Source organism: Astatotilapia calliptera, chromosome 16, assembly GCF_900246225.1.
Source record: "Astatotilapia calliptera chromosome 16, fAstCal1.2, whole genome shotgun sequence".
Classification (NCBI taxonomy): domain Eukaryota; kingdom Metazoa; phylum Chordata; class Actinopteri; order Cichliformes; family Cichlidae; genus Astatotilapia; species Astatotilapia calliptera.
In genome coordinates this window covers 13,900,252-13,919,820 of record NC_039317.1, presented here as the reverse complement: position 1 = coordinate 13,919,820, position 19,569 = coordinate 13,900,252, and the positions used below count along the sequence as shown (strand labels likewise).

Here is a 19,569-nt window from a genome sequence, read left to right as displayed (position 1 = left end):
TGCACTGGTGTGTAAGTGAAGTTGGGAAAAGTCAACTGCTGGCGTAACACTTATCTCAGGTGTGATTTTATCATCTCGTCTCCAAGGACATGTACAGTAACCGAGGCTGAGAGTCGATCATGGCAGGCCAGCACACGACAGGCATCCGAGTTACAATGTATTCACGCAAGCACATAGTCTCGGAGATGGAGAAGGTTTCAGCTGAGGCTAAACCCATCTCTTTTTCTCACCCCACACTTCTTATCTCTCACCTCTCATTCCTCATATTCCCACTCTATGGGATAATATCATAGCTAATCGCTGCCTCTCCATCCATCTATCCTCCTTCGGCCTGATAGATGAGGACAGAAAACAGACGGAGGGGGTGTGGATACCACACTCCTCTTTCACGTCTCTGCTGACTGCTTCTGCCTCCGCTTTTTTTCCCCTTGCTGCATCCACGGAGGCTACATCCAGCCGACAAAGTAAAAGTCAAGTCATCGCCTTGATAAATAAATATATAACTACATCACACAGTCATGCTCACACATGTGCATGTCGCCGGTTACATTTTATAAGGCTGTGAAGTGCACGCACTTCTGAAGGTGACCCTGTGGAGGAAGAACGGTAAGAAACCTTTTACTGCAATGAGACAATGTCCCAGCTCACCTCTCCCCACATCAGCTCCTCATTACACACACAAATACACTCGGTTTCTGTAAACTCTGATGGAGGAATCTTAGGTGTAACACTGCCTGCTGAGTGTATAAAAATCAGACACAATGCATGCCTATACAGCGAGGACACAAACAGTCACATATTTTATCCTCACAAATAAACATATTCATTCACTGTACATAAATTGAGTTTTCCAAGCATCGCCCCTTTTGCGCTGTGGACATTCTACAAGCGGTAATGTAAGGTAGACGATTCCTCTCCTCCCCTCGATTTCCTCTTGCCCTGTGCACCTCCAATTCACTGTGCCAAATGGTACATTTACATTGGCCATAACCTCAGTCACCATGCTTGCAGGCTATGCTGAATGTGCAGGCACACATTTCTACAGTGAAGGGATGCAGACAGTGGTATAATGGGAGCAATAGATAGAAACCCACGCCCGAGGCATCCATCAAGCCAAACGACTCCATTACAGTAAGTCCGACAGAGGCAAACGGTAATGTGCACTGTGATAAACACTAGGATAATAGTCTGTTTATAGTCCTGGACACACTGTTTCTGCTGGGAAACACTGGCTAGGAATACAGATAAGATACACGAGCACCAACCTCTATCTTTTTCACTCTGTTCTATCGCTTCTCCCTCTCCCTCTTTTTGCTGTTATCAGTCACTTTCGCTCCCTTGTTCTCTTTATCCTTTTCCGCTCTCCCTGTATAATATTTTCCTTCCTGCAGAACACAGAGCAGGCTGCATACATCAGCTGAACCGAGCTTTATCTGGTGTTTTACTGTTGTAGCATTACCATCACAGTACTGGAATGAGGCCTAAGAGAGCCATAAAAATTTAACAGAAACGATTCAGACGTAGAATGAAACATCACACAAAATTCCCACAAGTATGTATGTTTAACGTTAAAAAGACAAACTCGCAGGCACGCACAGATAAAGCGGCCCGCGCTCGTATCGGTTCATATCATAGGTGGGTTGCAGTTTCGGCTCGGAGACTGCTCCGTGTGTCTGTGAAAGTGGGAAGGGGTAAACACAGTTGTAGACAAATCTGACCACACTCAGCATTCCCCAGAGGAACCGCGGAATGGCCAACCTGCTGCTGCTATGAATCAATTATAACAGTACACAAAAAGGCACTCTCTTTTAAAGATGGGAGGTGGAGGTGAAGGCCCATGGGGGGCGGGGAAAAGGAAAATCTTTCCATCTGTTGATAATGGTGCATTTGTTCTCAGTGCACTCGGTTTCTGCACGGGCTGTACCTCCCTGCGTCTGCACGCTCAGAATCAGATAAGAAAATTTCAATGCACCGTGACATAAACATAAAATGAGGCGAGGGGCTGTTGTTTGTTTTACATTCCGATTAACCCGAAGAGCATCAGAGCTTGATTAAGGGGCTCCTGGATCAGCCTGATCTGTGAGGGCCTGTGTTTATGCTCATAGTTAACCTCTATTACAAGACTTACTTTATTCCACATAGCAGCTCCTCTACTGCTTCTAATGGAAGTCATTACATAGTGGATTAGGGTCAGAACACACGCGCACACACACACACACACACACACACACACACACACACACACACACACACACACACACACACACACACACACACACACACACACACACACACACACACAGTCTGCAGTGAGGCAGGGTCACAGCAAAGGCCAGTATCTGTTGCGCTATATTTAAGATCAGTTAAACTTAATGACCTCCTTCGTCCTCTTGGCCTATCAAATAAACTACAACATTAGCCCTTGGATGTAGTTTGGCCTTTTATGTTTGCTGTCCAGGCAATGTCGGTTTTAACAGGATGTGATAAAATGTGGATAATCGCACACCCACTTGAGGGGATGATGGTGTAGGTTTATTATAGGAAATGAGCCCATGGTGAGAGGGAGCTAATCTGATTCTAACAGGAGACTACAGCTTTAAAAGAGGAGGTATCCCACTAAGGCTAAATCAAGTGGTACTATAGTATTTAGAGTATCCCCATATTTTTTTCTTTTACAACAGAAAAAGCAGAGTAGAAAATACAGAAGAGAAGGCAGGCATTTACATTACTGCATTTCCCTGTCAAAAGAATCTCGCTAAACTGTTGTCATGGTTGATAGTTTTCTGCTGCATTAATGCTGAAAAGCATCGTGTCCCAAGTGTAAACTTTCTAACTCTGTTTTCATGACAAATGATGGCACTTTATGTTCTGCAGCCAGCATGGGATTCACTCATGAAGCCTACACATTTTATAGCATTCAATTAAACACACCAACAGTATTATTAGACCATATACTCACAGGACAGTTTATTAGGTACACCTTTCTAGTACTGGTGTTGACCCCCTTTTGTATTTGGAAATGCATTAGTCCTTTGTGGCATAGACTAAACAAGGTGTTGGAAACTTTTCTCAGATATTTAGGTCCATATTAACATAGCAGCTTCAAACAGTTGCTGCAGATTTGACCACATCTGTGGCGTGAATCTGAACTCTTGGACATGGTGCAGTACCCGACTAGAAGCACCTTTCAGATGATGGGTGGCTGTGGTTATAAAGGGATGGATGTGATCAGCAACAACACTCAAGTAGGTTGTGGTGTCCAGTCATTTTTAGTGCACTGAGTTGCTGCCATGTGATTGGATAATTAGAGATTTCTTTTAAACGAGCAGTTGAACAGGTATGCTATGGTGTGCACTATGAATTCAAAACAACTTAAAACAAAATCTATCAAAAACAATTTAAAAAGTAAATTTAGCCAAGGTGAATTGTTGTGGTACCAAAAGATGAAGGGATTTAATTCACCTTTCACTAAAAAATGCAGAAACAACAAAGTTTCTTTTAGGGCACACTGGCAAGGTAAAGTCCTCAGAGTTTGCTATTACATTTTCTCCAAAAAGTTGATTAAATAAATAAATAGTTCTCAGCATGCCAGAATACCTTGAACTTTCTTTTGGATTGCTCCAAAATTATTTAAATGTATTCAATTTATTATCTAAATGCTTAGCAAACCTGCAAATTTTGCTCATATCAACTGTAGATACCACAATATCTAGGGAGGGAAAAAGGTTACTTTCAACACTGGTGATGTGACTTTGGAGCTATGGAACAAAAACCCAAACTGGTTAACAAACTGCATGACCCACAACTGAGGGGTACTCACGTACTAGAGTAATGAGTCAACCAAGCTGGGAAGGCTCTCCCAGCGATAGTAATGGCAATAATGCCAAATTCTAATGTGTCTGCCTGTTGAACCCTGCCGTGGATAAACTGATAGCCCATCAGTCACAACCACAGCCGATCTCAAAACCACACCTCCAGGATCACTTTTAATCTTATCCAACAGCACACTCTGCTCAGGTTAAGACATGTAGCTTTCTCTCTCTCTGCCAGACAGCAGTCTGTGCACTTCAAATGCATAAACGCCTTCATATTACATAACAACAATGGCCAATTACTCAAAAAAGTGCCACTAAGGATATCAATCAAGTGTTCACAAATATTCAGTGTGGGGAAAACACCAAACATGCCCATGAACAATCTATGCGGACACATTTAATAATGAAATCATATTAAATATTTGCATTTATCATACCACTATCCTAAACATCATCAAAAAGATGCGCTGAATAATTTCTTGTAATTGCTACATCACAACTGAAAACAAAGAATCCACTCAATATAGCAGTGTTAGTATACAATATACTGTAGCAGTCAGTATCAGACAGATCAGTATTCTTTAGGCGGCAACATTGAGTATAAAAGGGCAAAGGAAAAACTAGATTCACCCTCAATCCTCATCAGAGCAGTTAACCTGGCAGAACACACAAGCCAGAGCATCCAATTCCCAGGTTTCAACAGATGAATGCGTTTATTTGTCACACGCTCACCTTGCAGCTGTGCAAGGTAAAGAGAAAAAAAAAAAGGAGTGAGAGATGTATAGAAACAAAGAGTAAGTGCACTGTAAATCTACTGACCTTGGTCCTGGCTCTTTAGCTCTCTGTGTGAACGAGTTTAGCCTATAGCCTTAAATATTTCAACACTGCTTAGCTGACTGGAAAGTGCTGAGTTAGAAGGAGGGATAGATGCCAGGCCACAGCATTCACCTCCCTCCAACAATTAACACAACAGCAGGACATCATTGCCATACCCTGTGGTATTTGTGTCTGTGTTTGTATGAGTGTGTGTGCGTGGCTACGTGTGTATCTTTGTTACAATCCTCTCCTTTTATTCAACTGTCTACTATAATTACTACTCTGCTCATTCTTAAAACATGTGCTACTATGTGGAGAATTTGTATAAATGGCGCCTCTACACGCAGAAAACACATCTTCAGTTTTCCTGAGAACTTACCAGTTACTGTGAGTTCAGTCGTCCTTCTGACCACAAAACCACCAAACTGGACTTCGCAGGTGTAATTCCCAATGTCATCTTCTGTTACCTCTTGGATAGACAGAATGTCTCTCTTCTGGATGATGCTTGCACGCCACTGCTTTGGACGGCACTCCTGTGTACCAAAGAACAGTCAGATCAGAACTGTAAATATCTATTTACTGATATATCACGGGAGGTGTCAGATGTCATATAAGTGACAAGTGTAAAGACGCTGTGGACTTTGTGCGGCCAGAGATGGAATATTCTGGGAAAGCAAGGCCTTGAGAAATTTAAGACCTGCAGAATCTTTTTTACAAATATACATCCATGAGATTTCAAACACTTTAACAATGCTGAGTGTAAAAAAAAGTGAATAAAGTGGTAAAAACACATAGCTCGTCACTCTGATATAATAATTTTATAAGCTAAAATGATAAAACTAAGCTATTGTCCTACTTATCTGATCAAGATTTATTGCACTGAACGGAATATTCTCCATTCAATATTCTACAAAGGCCACAGAGAGACAGAGAATTTTATTTACACTACTCTCTGCAGACAAAATAAGTGTGTTTGTGCTACATCCGTGTGAATGCGAGTATACGTGAGCAGGCAAAGTGAGTGACTTCGTGACATGATACTTTCTTCAGCTCCTTGGTGCTCAGCCAGGGACAGCGGTGGCTCGGTGGATTCTATTCTACCATTGCTCTCGGCAACCTTCGAATTCAATCACGGAGGCTCCGCAGTGGTCCAAATAACTCCGGGTTCCAGCACTCCCAGTCATTACCAAGATCGTAATTGAATTCTGGAAAAACCTAGAGGTCAAGCCCGGCCAGCTAATCTACCGCTGATCTGCCTGTGATTAGTCTGGCATGAGCCTTTCTCCGGGATGCACTCTGTTGTCCGCAGGCCATGCCTGACCTAGGAAAGGCAAGAACCCAGGTGATGGGGGCGGAGGTGCATGCTGAATAAAGATCAGGGACCAGGAGCATTTGGAGGGTATCCACTCTTTCCACAGGGCACAGAATGACATTGCACAATTTTCTTCTCATAGAGGTTTTGTGTTCATTATAAAAGCCATCTCTGTGGCTGCCCTCTGCTCCCTCCTCACTCTCTTTCGATGACTCTCAAAATGGTGTGGCACACTGCGAATGTGGCTTAAGGATTTCATTGTCATCATTGCCTTTATATATAATCTGCCTAAGTAATCTGGAAACACAATTCCAATAAGGCTTTAAACACAAACAGGCAAGAAATTAGATGAAAACAAACCAATGAAGCACTGAAGAATATTTCTCGGTTGTATAATCAGAAAGACAGACGCCCCCTTCTTTCTGACAAATAAGAGGATTCAGGAAACAAAAATATCACTGAGCCTCCAGGCAAGGATAAAATAATGATGCAAAGATCATATGGCAGAAGAAACATAATCACATATTAACGAGCACGCTCAGTCGAACAGCAAGCTCACCTTGGACCAGGTGATGTCTGGTTCTTTGCCAGGTTCAACATAGTCATCTATGTCAGGACAGAGGATGTCTTTACTCTTGCTGAGCTCAGCCTTCTCCATTCGTCTCATTTTAGAGTTGTAGCACAGGTTTGTGTCATTTTCCGCCACAGTCAGAGACATGGAAACCTTCATGCAGTATGTAGAGTTCCTGTCGGCACAGAAGAACAGTGCAAGGAGTTAACGAATGAGTTTGATTAGAATAACGCTCTTATTTAGTCTTCTTTTATTGTCAGCTCAATAAAAACATCTGCAAAGAATAAGAAAGAAAAAGGAAACTTTTTATATGATTTTTCTTTTTCACAAACCAAAAACGAACCATGTTTTTTTTTCCTTTGATAGCTTTTCAGTTATTATTCTTTTCCTTTTTACCCCCCTCTGCCTCGCTCGCCCTCTTTTTGTGTTTGTAGTGCTAGCAATAATGGAAAATCAGTGGAAAACATTCATGACTACATTCTGAAAAATTTTTTTTTTTTGGGGGGGGGGGGGGGGGGGGGGGGGGGGAAGGCTGCTGCCCCCGCGACCCGGCCCCGGACAAAGCGGATGAAAATGGATGGATGGATGGGGGGGGAAAGCTGAAATTGTTAATCTGAAAAAACGAGAAATGCAAAAATGGTCTCACAACAGGACAGTGAAAGATTCATGGCCTCTCGAGGACTCAACCCTCCCCCTTTTTCTCAGCAACCACCTGAGCTACGACCCGAGCTTTGATATTCGAGAAAGAAAGATGACTCTGTCTTTAAATTAATGTTATAAAAACGATCATCAAAGCCACATTCATTACAGTCCCTATCACCACTGACACATAGCTAAGAACTGACTGTAACAAAGTGTTCCCTGGTAAGCCTATGATACATGGCCGAAAATCTGTGGACACCCTTGCCGCTGTAATAGTTTCTACTATTTTTGGAGGTCTCTCCACAAGATTTTGGACCTCAATCGCAGGAATTTTCTGGCATTTAGCTTCAGTGCTCCAGTTTCTTTCAGACTTTAGCAGGGCTGTGAGGTTGTAAAAAGTTGTAAAAAAAAATATGTTTCTAGTTTGAAAGCACTTTGTAGAGATACTTACATGAAATCATCTCTAAAAAGATATCTGTTTGTGAATATGCAGAGTCTTTGAAAGGGATAAGACTGATAATCGTATCCCTTAATCCTGTCCCTGAAGCTTTGTAGCTTGGTGCAGTTTGCTTGTAGTCTGAGTACTACATTGTGAGTACTTTATAAACAGAGGAATAAAGAGAAAGAGAAAAGGGGGGAAATCATTTGATAAAATGCAATTTCCAAAACACTGTCTATCAATTAAATACAGTTTAAGACAGTGATGCACTCCTCAATGTATCTGGGGAAGGAGGAGGGAGTATGGTGACGGCTGTGGATGGGTCTGTGCCTGAAAAAATGAAAGACACTTTTCCACATAAGTTGCAAACAATGTTGGGAAAATCAAACTGGGATATTTCTGCAGGTGCTTTTCTCACCTGTAGAACACAACAGGAAGTAGCCTGGGTCAGACAAACTATCATTACTCCACTTGATTTAGGTGACCTTCTTATCTGGACAGAGTGTGAAGGAGGCACATGATGTCCACTTGCTCTGTGTGAATTCACCACACAATTACCTGAGCTACTCTCATAAGGGCGCAAGTACTTTGTACTAGGAAGCTGGTAAAAGACTCCTAAATGTCCAATCCGACTGATTTAGACATTTAGGTTCTCTAGCTAATGGAAAGTTAAAGGCTACGTGCATGTACCAAAAGGGCTGCAGCTTCAGTTAATGTGGAACAGCAAGCCAGGAGAGGTGCTTGTGGTCAAGAAAAAGTGTTCGAGTGAGTGAGTAAACCGGTAAACACATCCAGAGTTTGTTAGGAACTTCCGATGACATAAAGAATGCCATTGCGGTAATTGAGTCTAGGGGTAACGAAGGCATGGATCCACGTGTCTGTGAGACTAGCCTGATCCAAACCATTACAAATGGCCTCACCCCAAAAGACCACATTCTTTTTAATGTGTGTCTGTCTGGGATAGCTCTCACTTGGTCAGTCACCTTGTTGGAAGGCTGGTTGTACAGGCCATATGGGCTTTCATTTCATTACATTACATTTATGGCTGGCCAGATGCTCCCATTCACTGTAAATGACGGAGTTTCATATGATCTATTCAGGTTATGGAAGCAATAAGGGAGTCCCCTCTCTCATATAAACACCTCTGACCTCCTGGGGCCATAAAACACAGACACAGACATGCACGTGTGCACCCACGCATCCATGTATGCTTAAAAGACGTGTGGCTATGTGCTACTATGGAAGGCTAGCAACAGATAGTACTAAGAGGGACAAAATGAGAATACACTGTAGCTACTTGGAATCAGAGAAAAAAAAAAAGAATATTTCTCCTACATAAAAATGACCAAAAGGGCATCTAGAAGACGCTGTAGGAAGCTAAAGCAAGATGCAAGATAGCCCCACAGAGCTATGCCCTCTTGGTGCAGAAAACTAACATTATTGACTCAATACCTCCTATCTGGAGGGAACAGAGTGGGAAGATGTGTTGCTCGAGGCTTACAGAGTACACGTGAACAATACGCTGTATTTGTCTACTGTACAAATACAACTATGCAAACATACACTCAATGGCACAAACACGGGCATGTACATCACATTTGCATGTAAGGAAATTTATACATATATAAAGTCAAGCCAGAACCTGTATCAACCACTGAAGTGCCCAAGAAGTCTGCAGAAGACAACTCTGCATGTTAAATATTCACAGCAGGCACCCCGTGGCATTGTGGGAAGGTGTTGGTGCTTACGCTTGATTGATGGACAGCCGGAGGTCGATGCACACTCCTATGGTGTCGTTCACGTCTGTCACATTCTATTTAAGTATAGCAGCTTTAGATATTTGTCTGCAGCTCGTGGTAGCTGTAATTCTCCACATATTATTATCTAACATGTTGGACAGCGTAATCATGGGAAGTAAATGCACCATTTTTCGCATACTCTAGAATACAGGTATTATTACTGGAAGTATTATAAAATAATTTATCCACCAAAAGTAGAGACTGTGGCAGTGAAAGAGTGGAAAAAAAAGTCTGTTGGCTCAGTGACTCTGACTCAGTGTTACAGACCTGAGAGATGATATGCAGAGGAAAGAGAGGCGGGGAAAGAGCAAAGGAATAAAAGAGAGAGAGTCAAAGGGAGAGCATGGAGATTGGTATGTAAATTAAGTCACCTTGACATGAAAACTGGCAATTGGACTTAAATTTGCAGACAGAGAAGGACAAATAATCATTCACACACGCACACACACACACACACACACACACACACACACACACACATGCACACAATAAATGTACGCACAATCTATCCACAGAGAAATAGTGTGGTGTGCCTCAGTATCTCTTTCTGAGAAAAACACCTGGAGGGCTTTAGCGAAAAGCTGGACTTAGAACCGATTTACCTTCAATTATAGACATTACACAACATACACATAGCTATAGGATAATGTATTATGTATACTGTACAGGCAGAGGATGTTAGGACAGTGACACATTTTTGTTGTGTCAGCTTTAGCCCGTTAAATTACAACACTGACTTTGAACTTTACAATGACAAGGACTTAAAAGTACTGACTAACAGCTTTGACAAGAGAGTGGTCATTATAGGATATATAATCATCGGTGCTTCTAAATTGCTGATTCCAGTTAACTCTTTCATGTTATAAAACTTGTCCCCACTGCTTATAACAACCCAATCTGACCACAGTAATTTTGGTATAAATAGGTATATATGTATCCTTAATATTTAAATTTGGCATACAGGTACAGCTAAGGTCCCTAAAGGTTCTCATCTATATCTCACAACAGGAGGTATAGTGTCATTATGTTGCCTGGCAACCACCTAACAAAATGGGTTAAAATGACCCAGTTATACCGTTTATGCACCTTATAAAAGCATGTATCATATTAATTAATACTAAATAACATAAATTTGTATAAATGCTGCAAATACCTAACAATGGACTAACTCTCAGACTAATCAATCCTGTAGCATGGGCATGTGTTATACCATGCAAATAGTCTTAAGAGACCCCTCATTACGTCTGCCAAGGAGGTTATGTTTTTGGTAGCATTCGCATGCATGTCATCATTCTGTCTGCAAACACAATAGCTCGAAAAGATTTGAATGAATTCTAATAAAATTGTGTAGGAATGTACAGTGCATTCATGTTGGCTTATATCCAACAAGTTCAAGGCCCGTGTAATGATTTATTGGTTGAAAAATGACAAAACCCTTAACATAAAGGGAATGATATACAGATGGAGATTCTACTGTAATTTATTTTATTATCTACATTACAGTAAAAGGTTATAACTGGTTAAACACGTTACAATTTGTATACATGTGGGGGGTTTTTTTGGAAAGCAACATATACTAAATGTGTATTACTAAATATTTAGTTCTATAGCAGATGTGTAATTCTACACATCTACTAAAACCACATAAATAAAAAGTTCTTAAAAATAATTAAACTCATATTACACTTGTCTCTACTTTGCAAATGGTTTTACTGCACTACAAACTTCTTAAAGTAAACTACTACAAAACTACAAAGTCAGTATTTGATATGGCCATCTTATACTTCAACACGGCCTGAACTCTCTTAGGGATGACTTTTTGTAAATTCTTATGATTTTCTGTACATTTCTTTAAGTACTCTTCAGGATAGTTTTCCAGGATTCTTGAAGGACGTTTAAAACTGTTCTTGGGATGTTGGTTGCCTTTGCTCCATTCTCTTTTAACATGATGCTATGTTAAGATATGTCTTTGTCATTGTGTGGCAGTGTACAGGATGGGAACACTGTCATGCTGAAAAATGAAGCCAGTGATTGAAGTTTTCAGTCAGAAGTTTTCCAGTTAGTAGTGGATGATGGATCAAAATATGTATATTACAATATATACGCTCTGTCATTTGTAGGCTGAGTGCAGGCAGGAGTGGTAAAATGGAGGACCCAAAGTGCAAACTCCGGAGACAAACGTGAACTCAAACAGAACAAAACTAAGACTCCAAATAACTTACACAGGCAGACAGAACACACAGCATATATGATAGTAGATCATGACACACAGAGAAACACAGAGCTTAAATACACAGAGGGAGCAATCAGGGAATGGGAAACAGGAGGGAAACACAGCTGGGGCAAATCAGGCCTAACGAGACAGGGGAAGCAAAACCAGATACATTAACATAAGATGTGGACCTTCAAAGTAAAACAGGAAACATTACACAGAGACGCATACTTGACACGGGGATACAGCAGACAGGGGAGACAGCAACTATGGATCACAGACAGAAAACCAGAACACTAAAACTAACAAAACCCACACAGAGAACCTAAACTAAGAATAATCCTATAACCCATAAGGCAAAGCTAGAATATAATGAAATAAACAGAATCAAGGAACCAAAAAACACAAAACACTGGGTCGACGACCCAGGCACCTTAACACCCTCTAATTGTCTATTTTTGATAACATTAAAAAAAAAATCATAGTTAACCCAAGTGTACATGAATATAAGTACCTGTATAACATAACAAGTGCAAACTGTTCAGTAGATACTAACGTCTCCATTAACAACTATTTTCTATCAAGGACGTTACTGATATAGCACTGACACAGTGTAAGTTGAAAACTTTCCATGTTGTAGAAAAAAATAAAAATTCTCTTTGAGCAAGCACTTTGTGCAAACACTAAAAATTAATTATTTGCTATTAATTAATAGCTAAATACAGATTTTGAGAAAAGCAAATAATCTAAGAGAAAATAAAACACACAGAAGTGAAGCTCTGTCTACAATACTGTACCAGTGGCACATATTGTGATTTTAATTGAATACATTAATTATAAGAGTCAACAAACCAAGTAAATCATTATGGTTTATTAGCCAGATTATTAACTTTACATATTATATATAGAAAGCCAAACTATAAATCTAACCTTATATATTCAATTTTTGAAAATGTTAGAGATGTTGTTTTTAATATATAGTAGCATGGTTATGTCATTTTTTTATTCATCCCAATTATTATTATTATTATTATTATTATTATTATTATTATTATTATTATTATTATTATTATTATAGGGTTGTTTGAGATGTCTCCAGGTAAATTAAGGTATACTGAAACTCCTATTTGTAATCTAAAGGGGGTGAAGAAAAGACTCCTCTTTGCCTGCAGGGAGTTTTAGGGGAGAATGTTTGGGTCATATGTGCTACAGTGTGTGACTCAAAAGCTTACACTCTAACAAAAAGACAATTGATTTCAGCTCTGAGGCAAATCTCTTGCAGTGTTCTGATTAGGATATCTGAGAAGTTCGAAATCCTGTCAGCTCAACACAAGCAGAGAGGAAAACACAGCTGGGGGCACTTTGTTACGATTGCACTATTCTGCAGAATTATAGCATTCACAGAATTTCCAACACAGTGTATACAGTTGTGGCCAGAAGTTTATCAACAGTCATCATGGACATGATTGTTCTGACCTGTTCTTTATCCAAGGTGCAATGATTATACAGCATCAATCTTAAATCACTTTAAAAAGCACGGCTCAGATATATAGATACACCCACTTTAATCTTTTAATAAGTGGTGCTGAAGGTTTTACAATGTCTTCACATGGCCAAGGCCCATTAACTTCTCACTAGTGAGCACGATTGACTACAACTGGTAGTTTCTCTTTGTTGTTTGACAGCACTCACTGAATTGAATAATACTCCGAACAATGGGAAAGTTGGGAAAGAATCGGTGAAGATCTAAGAAAGAGAAATGTAGATTAGCACAAGTTGGGAAAGTCTCTTGGAGGCATTTCTGAATGACTAACGATTCCAAAATGATCAGTTCAAACAACTGTACATAAGTACGAGTTCTACAAGATAAATCACCACTTTGACAAAGTCTGGAAAAATTGGCAAAGAAAATAATTTTGAATGCTCAGTAAGCATCTGTGCTCAAGTTTGCCAGGAACTGGTAACCAGTGGAACACCAGCGTGACTGTCCACAGTGAAGTTTTAAATTGCCGTTAACTAAGAAGGTTCCAAGCAAGAAAGTAGCCTTTGCTGCCAAAATCAAGACCTTCAAACTTAATTGAAATTTGCAGTTGCCTACATGGACAAAAAATTACATTCTGGGGAAATTTTCTTGGTTAGACAAGATAAAGACTGAGCTATTTGACCACAATAACAAAAGGTATATTTGGAGGAGTAAAGATGGAGCTTTCAAACATAATAACACTTTGCCAGCTGTTTAGCATGGCGGTGGTAGCATCGTGCCCTGGGGCTATTTCGTTGTCAGTGGTGCTGGAATATTGCACAAAGCAGAATAATTAAGAAGGAGGACTACCTCCAAATTCTTCAACTTCATCTCACATCAAGAGCTAAACAGTCAGGCTTTCAGCACAACTGAATGCTTCAACAGCTCAAACACACATTGGTTTTGGTCAAAGCAGACAAACATTAAACTTTAGGAATGGTCTCCCCAAACCACTCAACCCTATTGAAAACATGGTCTATGCTGGGTCAAAGCCAGGAAACCAACAAATTTAAATCACGTTGGCCAAGAAGAGTGGGGAAATATCCAGCAGGAGTCATGCTAGAATTTTGTTAATGGCTACCAAGCATCTAGTTGAGGTGCAACTTTCTAAGGTACATGTAACCAAATATTAGTGGGGTTGTAAAAATTTACTTAAGCTTGTATATATGCTTTTGAACCCGTGTAGATTGGAGAAAACACAAAATAAATTCAAACTTGTGCATCAAATTCTTGTTTTTTAAAATAATTAAAGATATATAAGATGTAAAGTTCTGATTGCAACTATAAACAAGAGCATGTACTAAATTGTTAATAATAAAAGACGATATTAACTAAGAGTAAAACAGCACTTGAAAGTGTCTGTGCAAAACTGTAACTACAGCATGCAATAATGAAATGCAGGTATAGCTCAGGGTATCATTGCACACAAAAACACTCCCCCTGGTCACACTCCATGTATCCTGCCTCTTTGGGTCTTTATGAGGCCTTTAACGGGGTTTATTAAAATCTCTCTGAAATGAAGAACTGCAATGAGGCGTTTATTGAGGGATGTTCTCTACTGTAAAGGTTAATAAGTTACTGCCACATGATTATGCATCTTGTATTATGAAAAGTCTCTATGTAACAACCCACTGAAGTCTGACTGTGGGATTTATTTAATAATTTATTTTTTGCCTATATTTGGCTGCATCTCTGTGTCTGTAAATGTTTCTATGCAAAACCAAATGGAGAATTTGGTATTTTAATCTTAACTGAAAACAAAGTATGTATAACTCCTCTACTAAACACACAAATGCAACTCCATTGTGCTTCTGTCTCAAGTTGATAAAGTTGATAATGTGGTCAATGACAAACTTACTTTTACTTACATTTAACGGTTACAGAACTTGATTTTAAAAGAGATTCACTCTACCTTATCTAAATGTAACCTTTCAAGATGAGCGTTTTCACACTGATTTATAGTTCACTGCACTTCTTGTCTCTCAACACTCATACAAAGACAGCTCTATAAGAGTCATGTCATGTAATCTTTGAGATGTTTTAGGATTTAAGACACATTTGCTCATGAAAAGAGAGTTTAATTTCACTTTATATGAAAAATGTGAGATTATGTCGCCTTTGAGTATATGCCCTGCCACTTATTCTCAAGTGGGAAATTGAATATGTGCTGATTTAATTTGAAATATTAATATTTCTGAACAAACCGTTTCTGTTCTATTTGGATAATATTACCGTAGCTTAGTATATAAACTAAATCATTTCAGGTACATTTGAATTTAGCAGTCACAGAGTTTTGAGTTTTTTAAATTCTAAATAAACCCTGTCAGTAATAATCAACTTCTAAGTATGTCTCTAGAAATATGTTTTGTAGGTGCTTTTTTATGCTCCAGTGATTTAGAGGTTGACACACTCCTTGTTGAGCAATTCACCAAGCAAACAGACAAACAAAAATTCTTCTGAAATTGGTGAGGTACAAGGACTGAAAATGGGTCAAACTCCAGCAAATGTCCAAAGAAAAACTTTTAAAGACTTTCAAAAGGCCTGCTCAAAACCGCTTGAAAAACAAACAAGTCTGGCTCTTCGGAAACAAAATATTTTTTTTAAAAAACGAGGAGTTGCTAAATTTTGCACAGTACTGTACATCATTTCTGACTTGTCGAGTCATACGGTCGTGGCAGGTACAGTACAGAAACAGACTCTCTAGCTTTGACTACTTTTATCACTGCATGTGCATATCAGATTTGCATCTAGGTATGTAACCCTTGAAGTCCTCTCCTCTTCTGCAGTAGCTATATTATATTTAGATTATTAAGTGTAATATTATTATTGTTGGATACTAAGATTTATAGAGCACTGCATTTTCCCGGTGCTGCTTGTCCTGTGCGCTCTCCAGGAGCACCATCATGCACAGTATGTCTGGGACGTGAAATGGCTATAACATGCTTATTATTTCGCTTGACAACACATATAGGTATCACAGTACAACAACTTCTATCAGTATAGTTCGTATGATTCTAAGCATAATGCAATCTCACCTCCATGGTAGAGATTCATGGAAATGTTAAGTTGCCAATTAATCTAACCACATGAATGATAATCTGCACTTTTAACCCGTTTAAAGAGACAGTAGTTCATTTTGATAGATGTTTCCTGTTCGACACTGTCATAGAGATAGAAGTCCATTCTGGTAGATACTTCCTGCTAAAAAGAATAAGAACCCCATTTCTTTTTCTTAATCACATTTAGAAGTTGTAGTTTTAACTGACAGAATGACCTACCCTACTTTTAAAAACATAATTAAAGGAAGCTTGTCAGCTTCTCACTCTTACTGTATGTGACCTTGGTAGCTTCTAGATAATGTCTTTCAAAGGTAGTTTGCTATAAGTAAGAGGCTTAGTTCATCTGCCTTACTGTAGGAACAGGTTCTTCCATATTTCCATGTTCCATATGAACAGACATCACTCAAACTTACCGTAAGACACAAGAGTAAAGGCCCACATCTTGAAGGTCAGCAGGTCTGAACCAAATTGCGTCCTCCTCCTTGCTCATGCGCACGCCATCAAAAGAGATGGGCTCCTCAAAGTCACTGTGGCCAAGGCCAGAGCTGCGGTACCACATGAGGCTAAGGCCCACACTCTGTGCCTGGCTGTAGTTGGCTCGGATGTAACCATAGAACAGTGCACATTTTATCCGTACCGGCTCACCCTGAAGGACCCGGTACTTCAGATAGTCCACTGACCAGTCTGTACAGCCATCCACTACAAAGAAGCAGAAAGAGAAGGAACAAGACATGCATCGTTACCAAAGTGAATTTATAAAATGAGTCATAAAATCATAAATCATGCATAAGCATTAGTACTGCAATTCCAGTATGCAGTATATTCAAAGATATATTATGTAACAACAAAGCAACACATCGGTATTTTGCATTCTCACATTGCTTTAGGACAGGAGGGAAGATTGCTGGGTCATAAACAACAATGTCCTGTGTGTATTTTGAAACACTCCCTCAAATAGCTCTATTAGTAATAAGACAATAAGCTATGTATACAGTATGCAAGTATACCGTTATTTCATTGTGTATGCTGAATAGATAGTCATATAGCAGAGGACTTTTAGCTCCATAGTGTGTGTATTTTTTGAAGATTGCAATTAAATTTGTTACGTCAGTGCTTACGTCAGTGCTAGACAACTCTTCCCTCCTTACCTGATATGTTGACATTTCTCATCCAGGGCATATGTGCTACGATGCCCTCTGCAAAGGAAGCTTTGACTGTCTTATATAACCACTGTGACATTTGGAATTAACCATAAAATATCTTCATAAATGATGTCATGCACCTTCAAGTGCTGTGGGTGCACCACAGCCCCAGTGCAACACAGTGCAAGGCTAGCTTGTTGTTGGGAATAAGCCCTTCAACAGGTTTTGTGCCTTGTCCTACAGTTCTACAGCTCTGCTATCTGACTAAGGTTTTGTATATAGTGCAGTTCAGAAGAAAACAGTTTTAAAATTAAACCTAACATGTGCAGCACAGATGAGAACTGGACCTTAAAGCCTTATCTATGAAACATATAGGGCAACTCAACTCACAACAAAATCAAAGAAACTGGCAGGGCCTACCAGGCACGCTGGTCTGTTCTACTTCTGGCAAGCACATCTCTCCTAGTTCCCAAGCTACTGGATTTTAACCTATGGCCAGCTATCTGTCTCTGACTAATTAGGTAACATTTGTTTATCCAGCAGGTGTATATTTGAAAGCATGTGTGTGCATGTGTAACCAGAGACTGAGAGAAAGAGACAGAGAGAAGTAGTGATGGTGTGGTGAGATAAAGTAATAAGAACCCTGCTGCGTGCCAGTCTGTGAGTGATACGGAGCCTCACAGGGACAGCTATGCTTGTAATTAATACTCTTAATTACCAGGGAAGTAATGTGTGTCTTTCTGTGGGCGCGCTCATGTGTGTGTGTAGGTGTGTGTGTGTTTTTATGAGTGTGCATTCCCTATACGAATGGTTGTCTGCCTAATTATGTCAGTAATTAGCAGCGTGCTTAGCTACAAATGTGTGTGCACTTACGTACATTTGAATGTGAGAGAATTAGAAGGTGTGTGCATGGAATAAAATGTGAAGCCCTGTCTAATTATCACTCTGCCCACATGCCCTAATGCATGCAAACAGGCATAACTGTACTTTCACATGTGTTTACCTACACACCTCAGAACTTCAGACTTGATTACTTTAACTGTCAAACATCTTAATGATGAGCACAGTTAAGGTTACACAAAATGTTTTTGTTGAAGATTTCGATACACTATTAGATACTTTAATCATTCTAAAAAGCCACAAGACATTATAATAAAAAAAAAAAAAAGAAATACAAACCTCAGAGAAAAACTAAACAATAGGGTGAATTTCCTCTACATTTGTTATGACATAAATATCATTCCACAGAAGTAGAAAGTAAATCTTCTCCCTTCTCTGAATATCAATCTACTAATCAACAGGGACAACAGAGGCTTCATTTATCATTTTTTTATGCACCTTCTACACCTCTAATGGATATGACCTCTTCATTGTGCTCACAATATCCATTTCTGCCCCCTGTGCCACAACAAAAACTGTTTACTCTAACAAGCTTGCCTGAATGAAGCAATGAAAGAAAACACTTTTTTCAGAAGCTCCATGCCTGTCTTTTACTTTCACCGTGCAGACCTGAGCTGTCTGAGAAACAAACTCCACATGCATAAAAGTATGTATATGTAAACACACACACACACACGCACGCACGCACACACACACACAAACACACACACACACAAGGAGACCTTTCATTCCTTACAGACATCCCAATGGGAGTTGTCTAATGCGGTGGCCTTTTGTGGGGGAAACCATATTTACGTCTGAGACTCAAAACGGTTTTATCAACTCAATTAGAGGCTGACATTTCCCACATCCCCACGCTGGGCCGGAAAATCAATGCTTCCCGCTGGAGGAATACTGCAGTCCCCACCTCTCACTCTCTCACACTGACAGCACTACACATATCTACACGCACATACAGAAGCTCTCTCTTTTCTTCACTGCTCCTCTGGGACGTCGCGCATTTGTACTGATTCTGTTCGGCCACTCTTAAACAAGCCCATACTGTAAAGGGTCTTTCCATATGGACACATTCCCACATGACTGTCAGTCTGAAGAAAGGTGGCTTCTGCACCTCCTTTACTGCAGTACCATGAGCTGCAGTACTCCCTTACTGGCTAGTGCTAGTGTGCTGCTGTTGCCCTAGCACTACTACAGCACATGATATAGAGGGTATAGGTATGGCTGGTGCAAGAAAATAGCAAGGGGGAGGGATGTCAAGCTGTGGGATGTGTGTCGTGTATGTGTGCGCGTCTCAAAGAAACCTTATTACATTCTGTGTTGAGGTCCAGACCTGTCCGTCT

At 39.9% G+C, this 19,569-nt stretch overlaps 1 protein-coding gene across 5 annotated transcripts in view; it reads right to left on the bottom strand.

The window, feature by feature from the left end:
• Positions 1 to 19,569, bottom strand: part of il1rapl1a (interleukin 1 receptor accessory protein-like 1a) — a 166,326-nt gene that overhangs the window by 80,380 nt on the left and 66,377 nt on the right. For all 5 annotated transcript variants that reach the window (XM_026145483.1, XM_026145486.1, XM_026145485.1 and 2 more), the window contains exons 3-5: positions 16,601 to 16,886; positions 6,503 to 6,689; positions 5,011 to 5,164 (exon numbers count right to left, since the gene is read on the bottom strand). In XM_026145483.1, the coding sequence (XP_026001268.1) occupies positions 5,011 to 5,164; positions 6,503 to 6,689; positions 16,601 to 16,886 (627 nt within the window). The remainder of the gene's footprint in view (positions 1 to 5,010; positions 5,165 to 6,502; positions 6,690 to 16,600; positions 16,887 to 19,569) is intronic.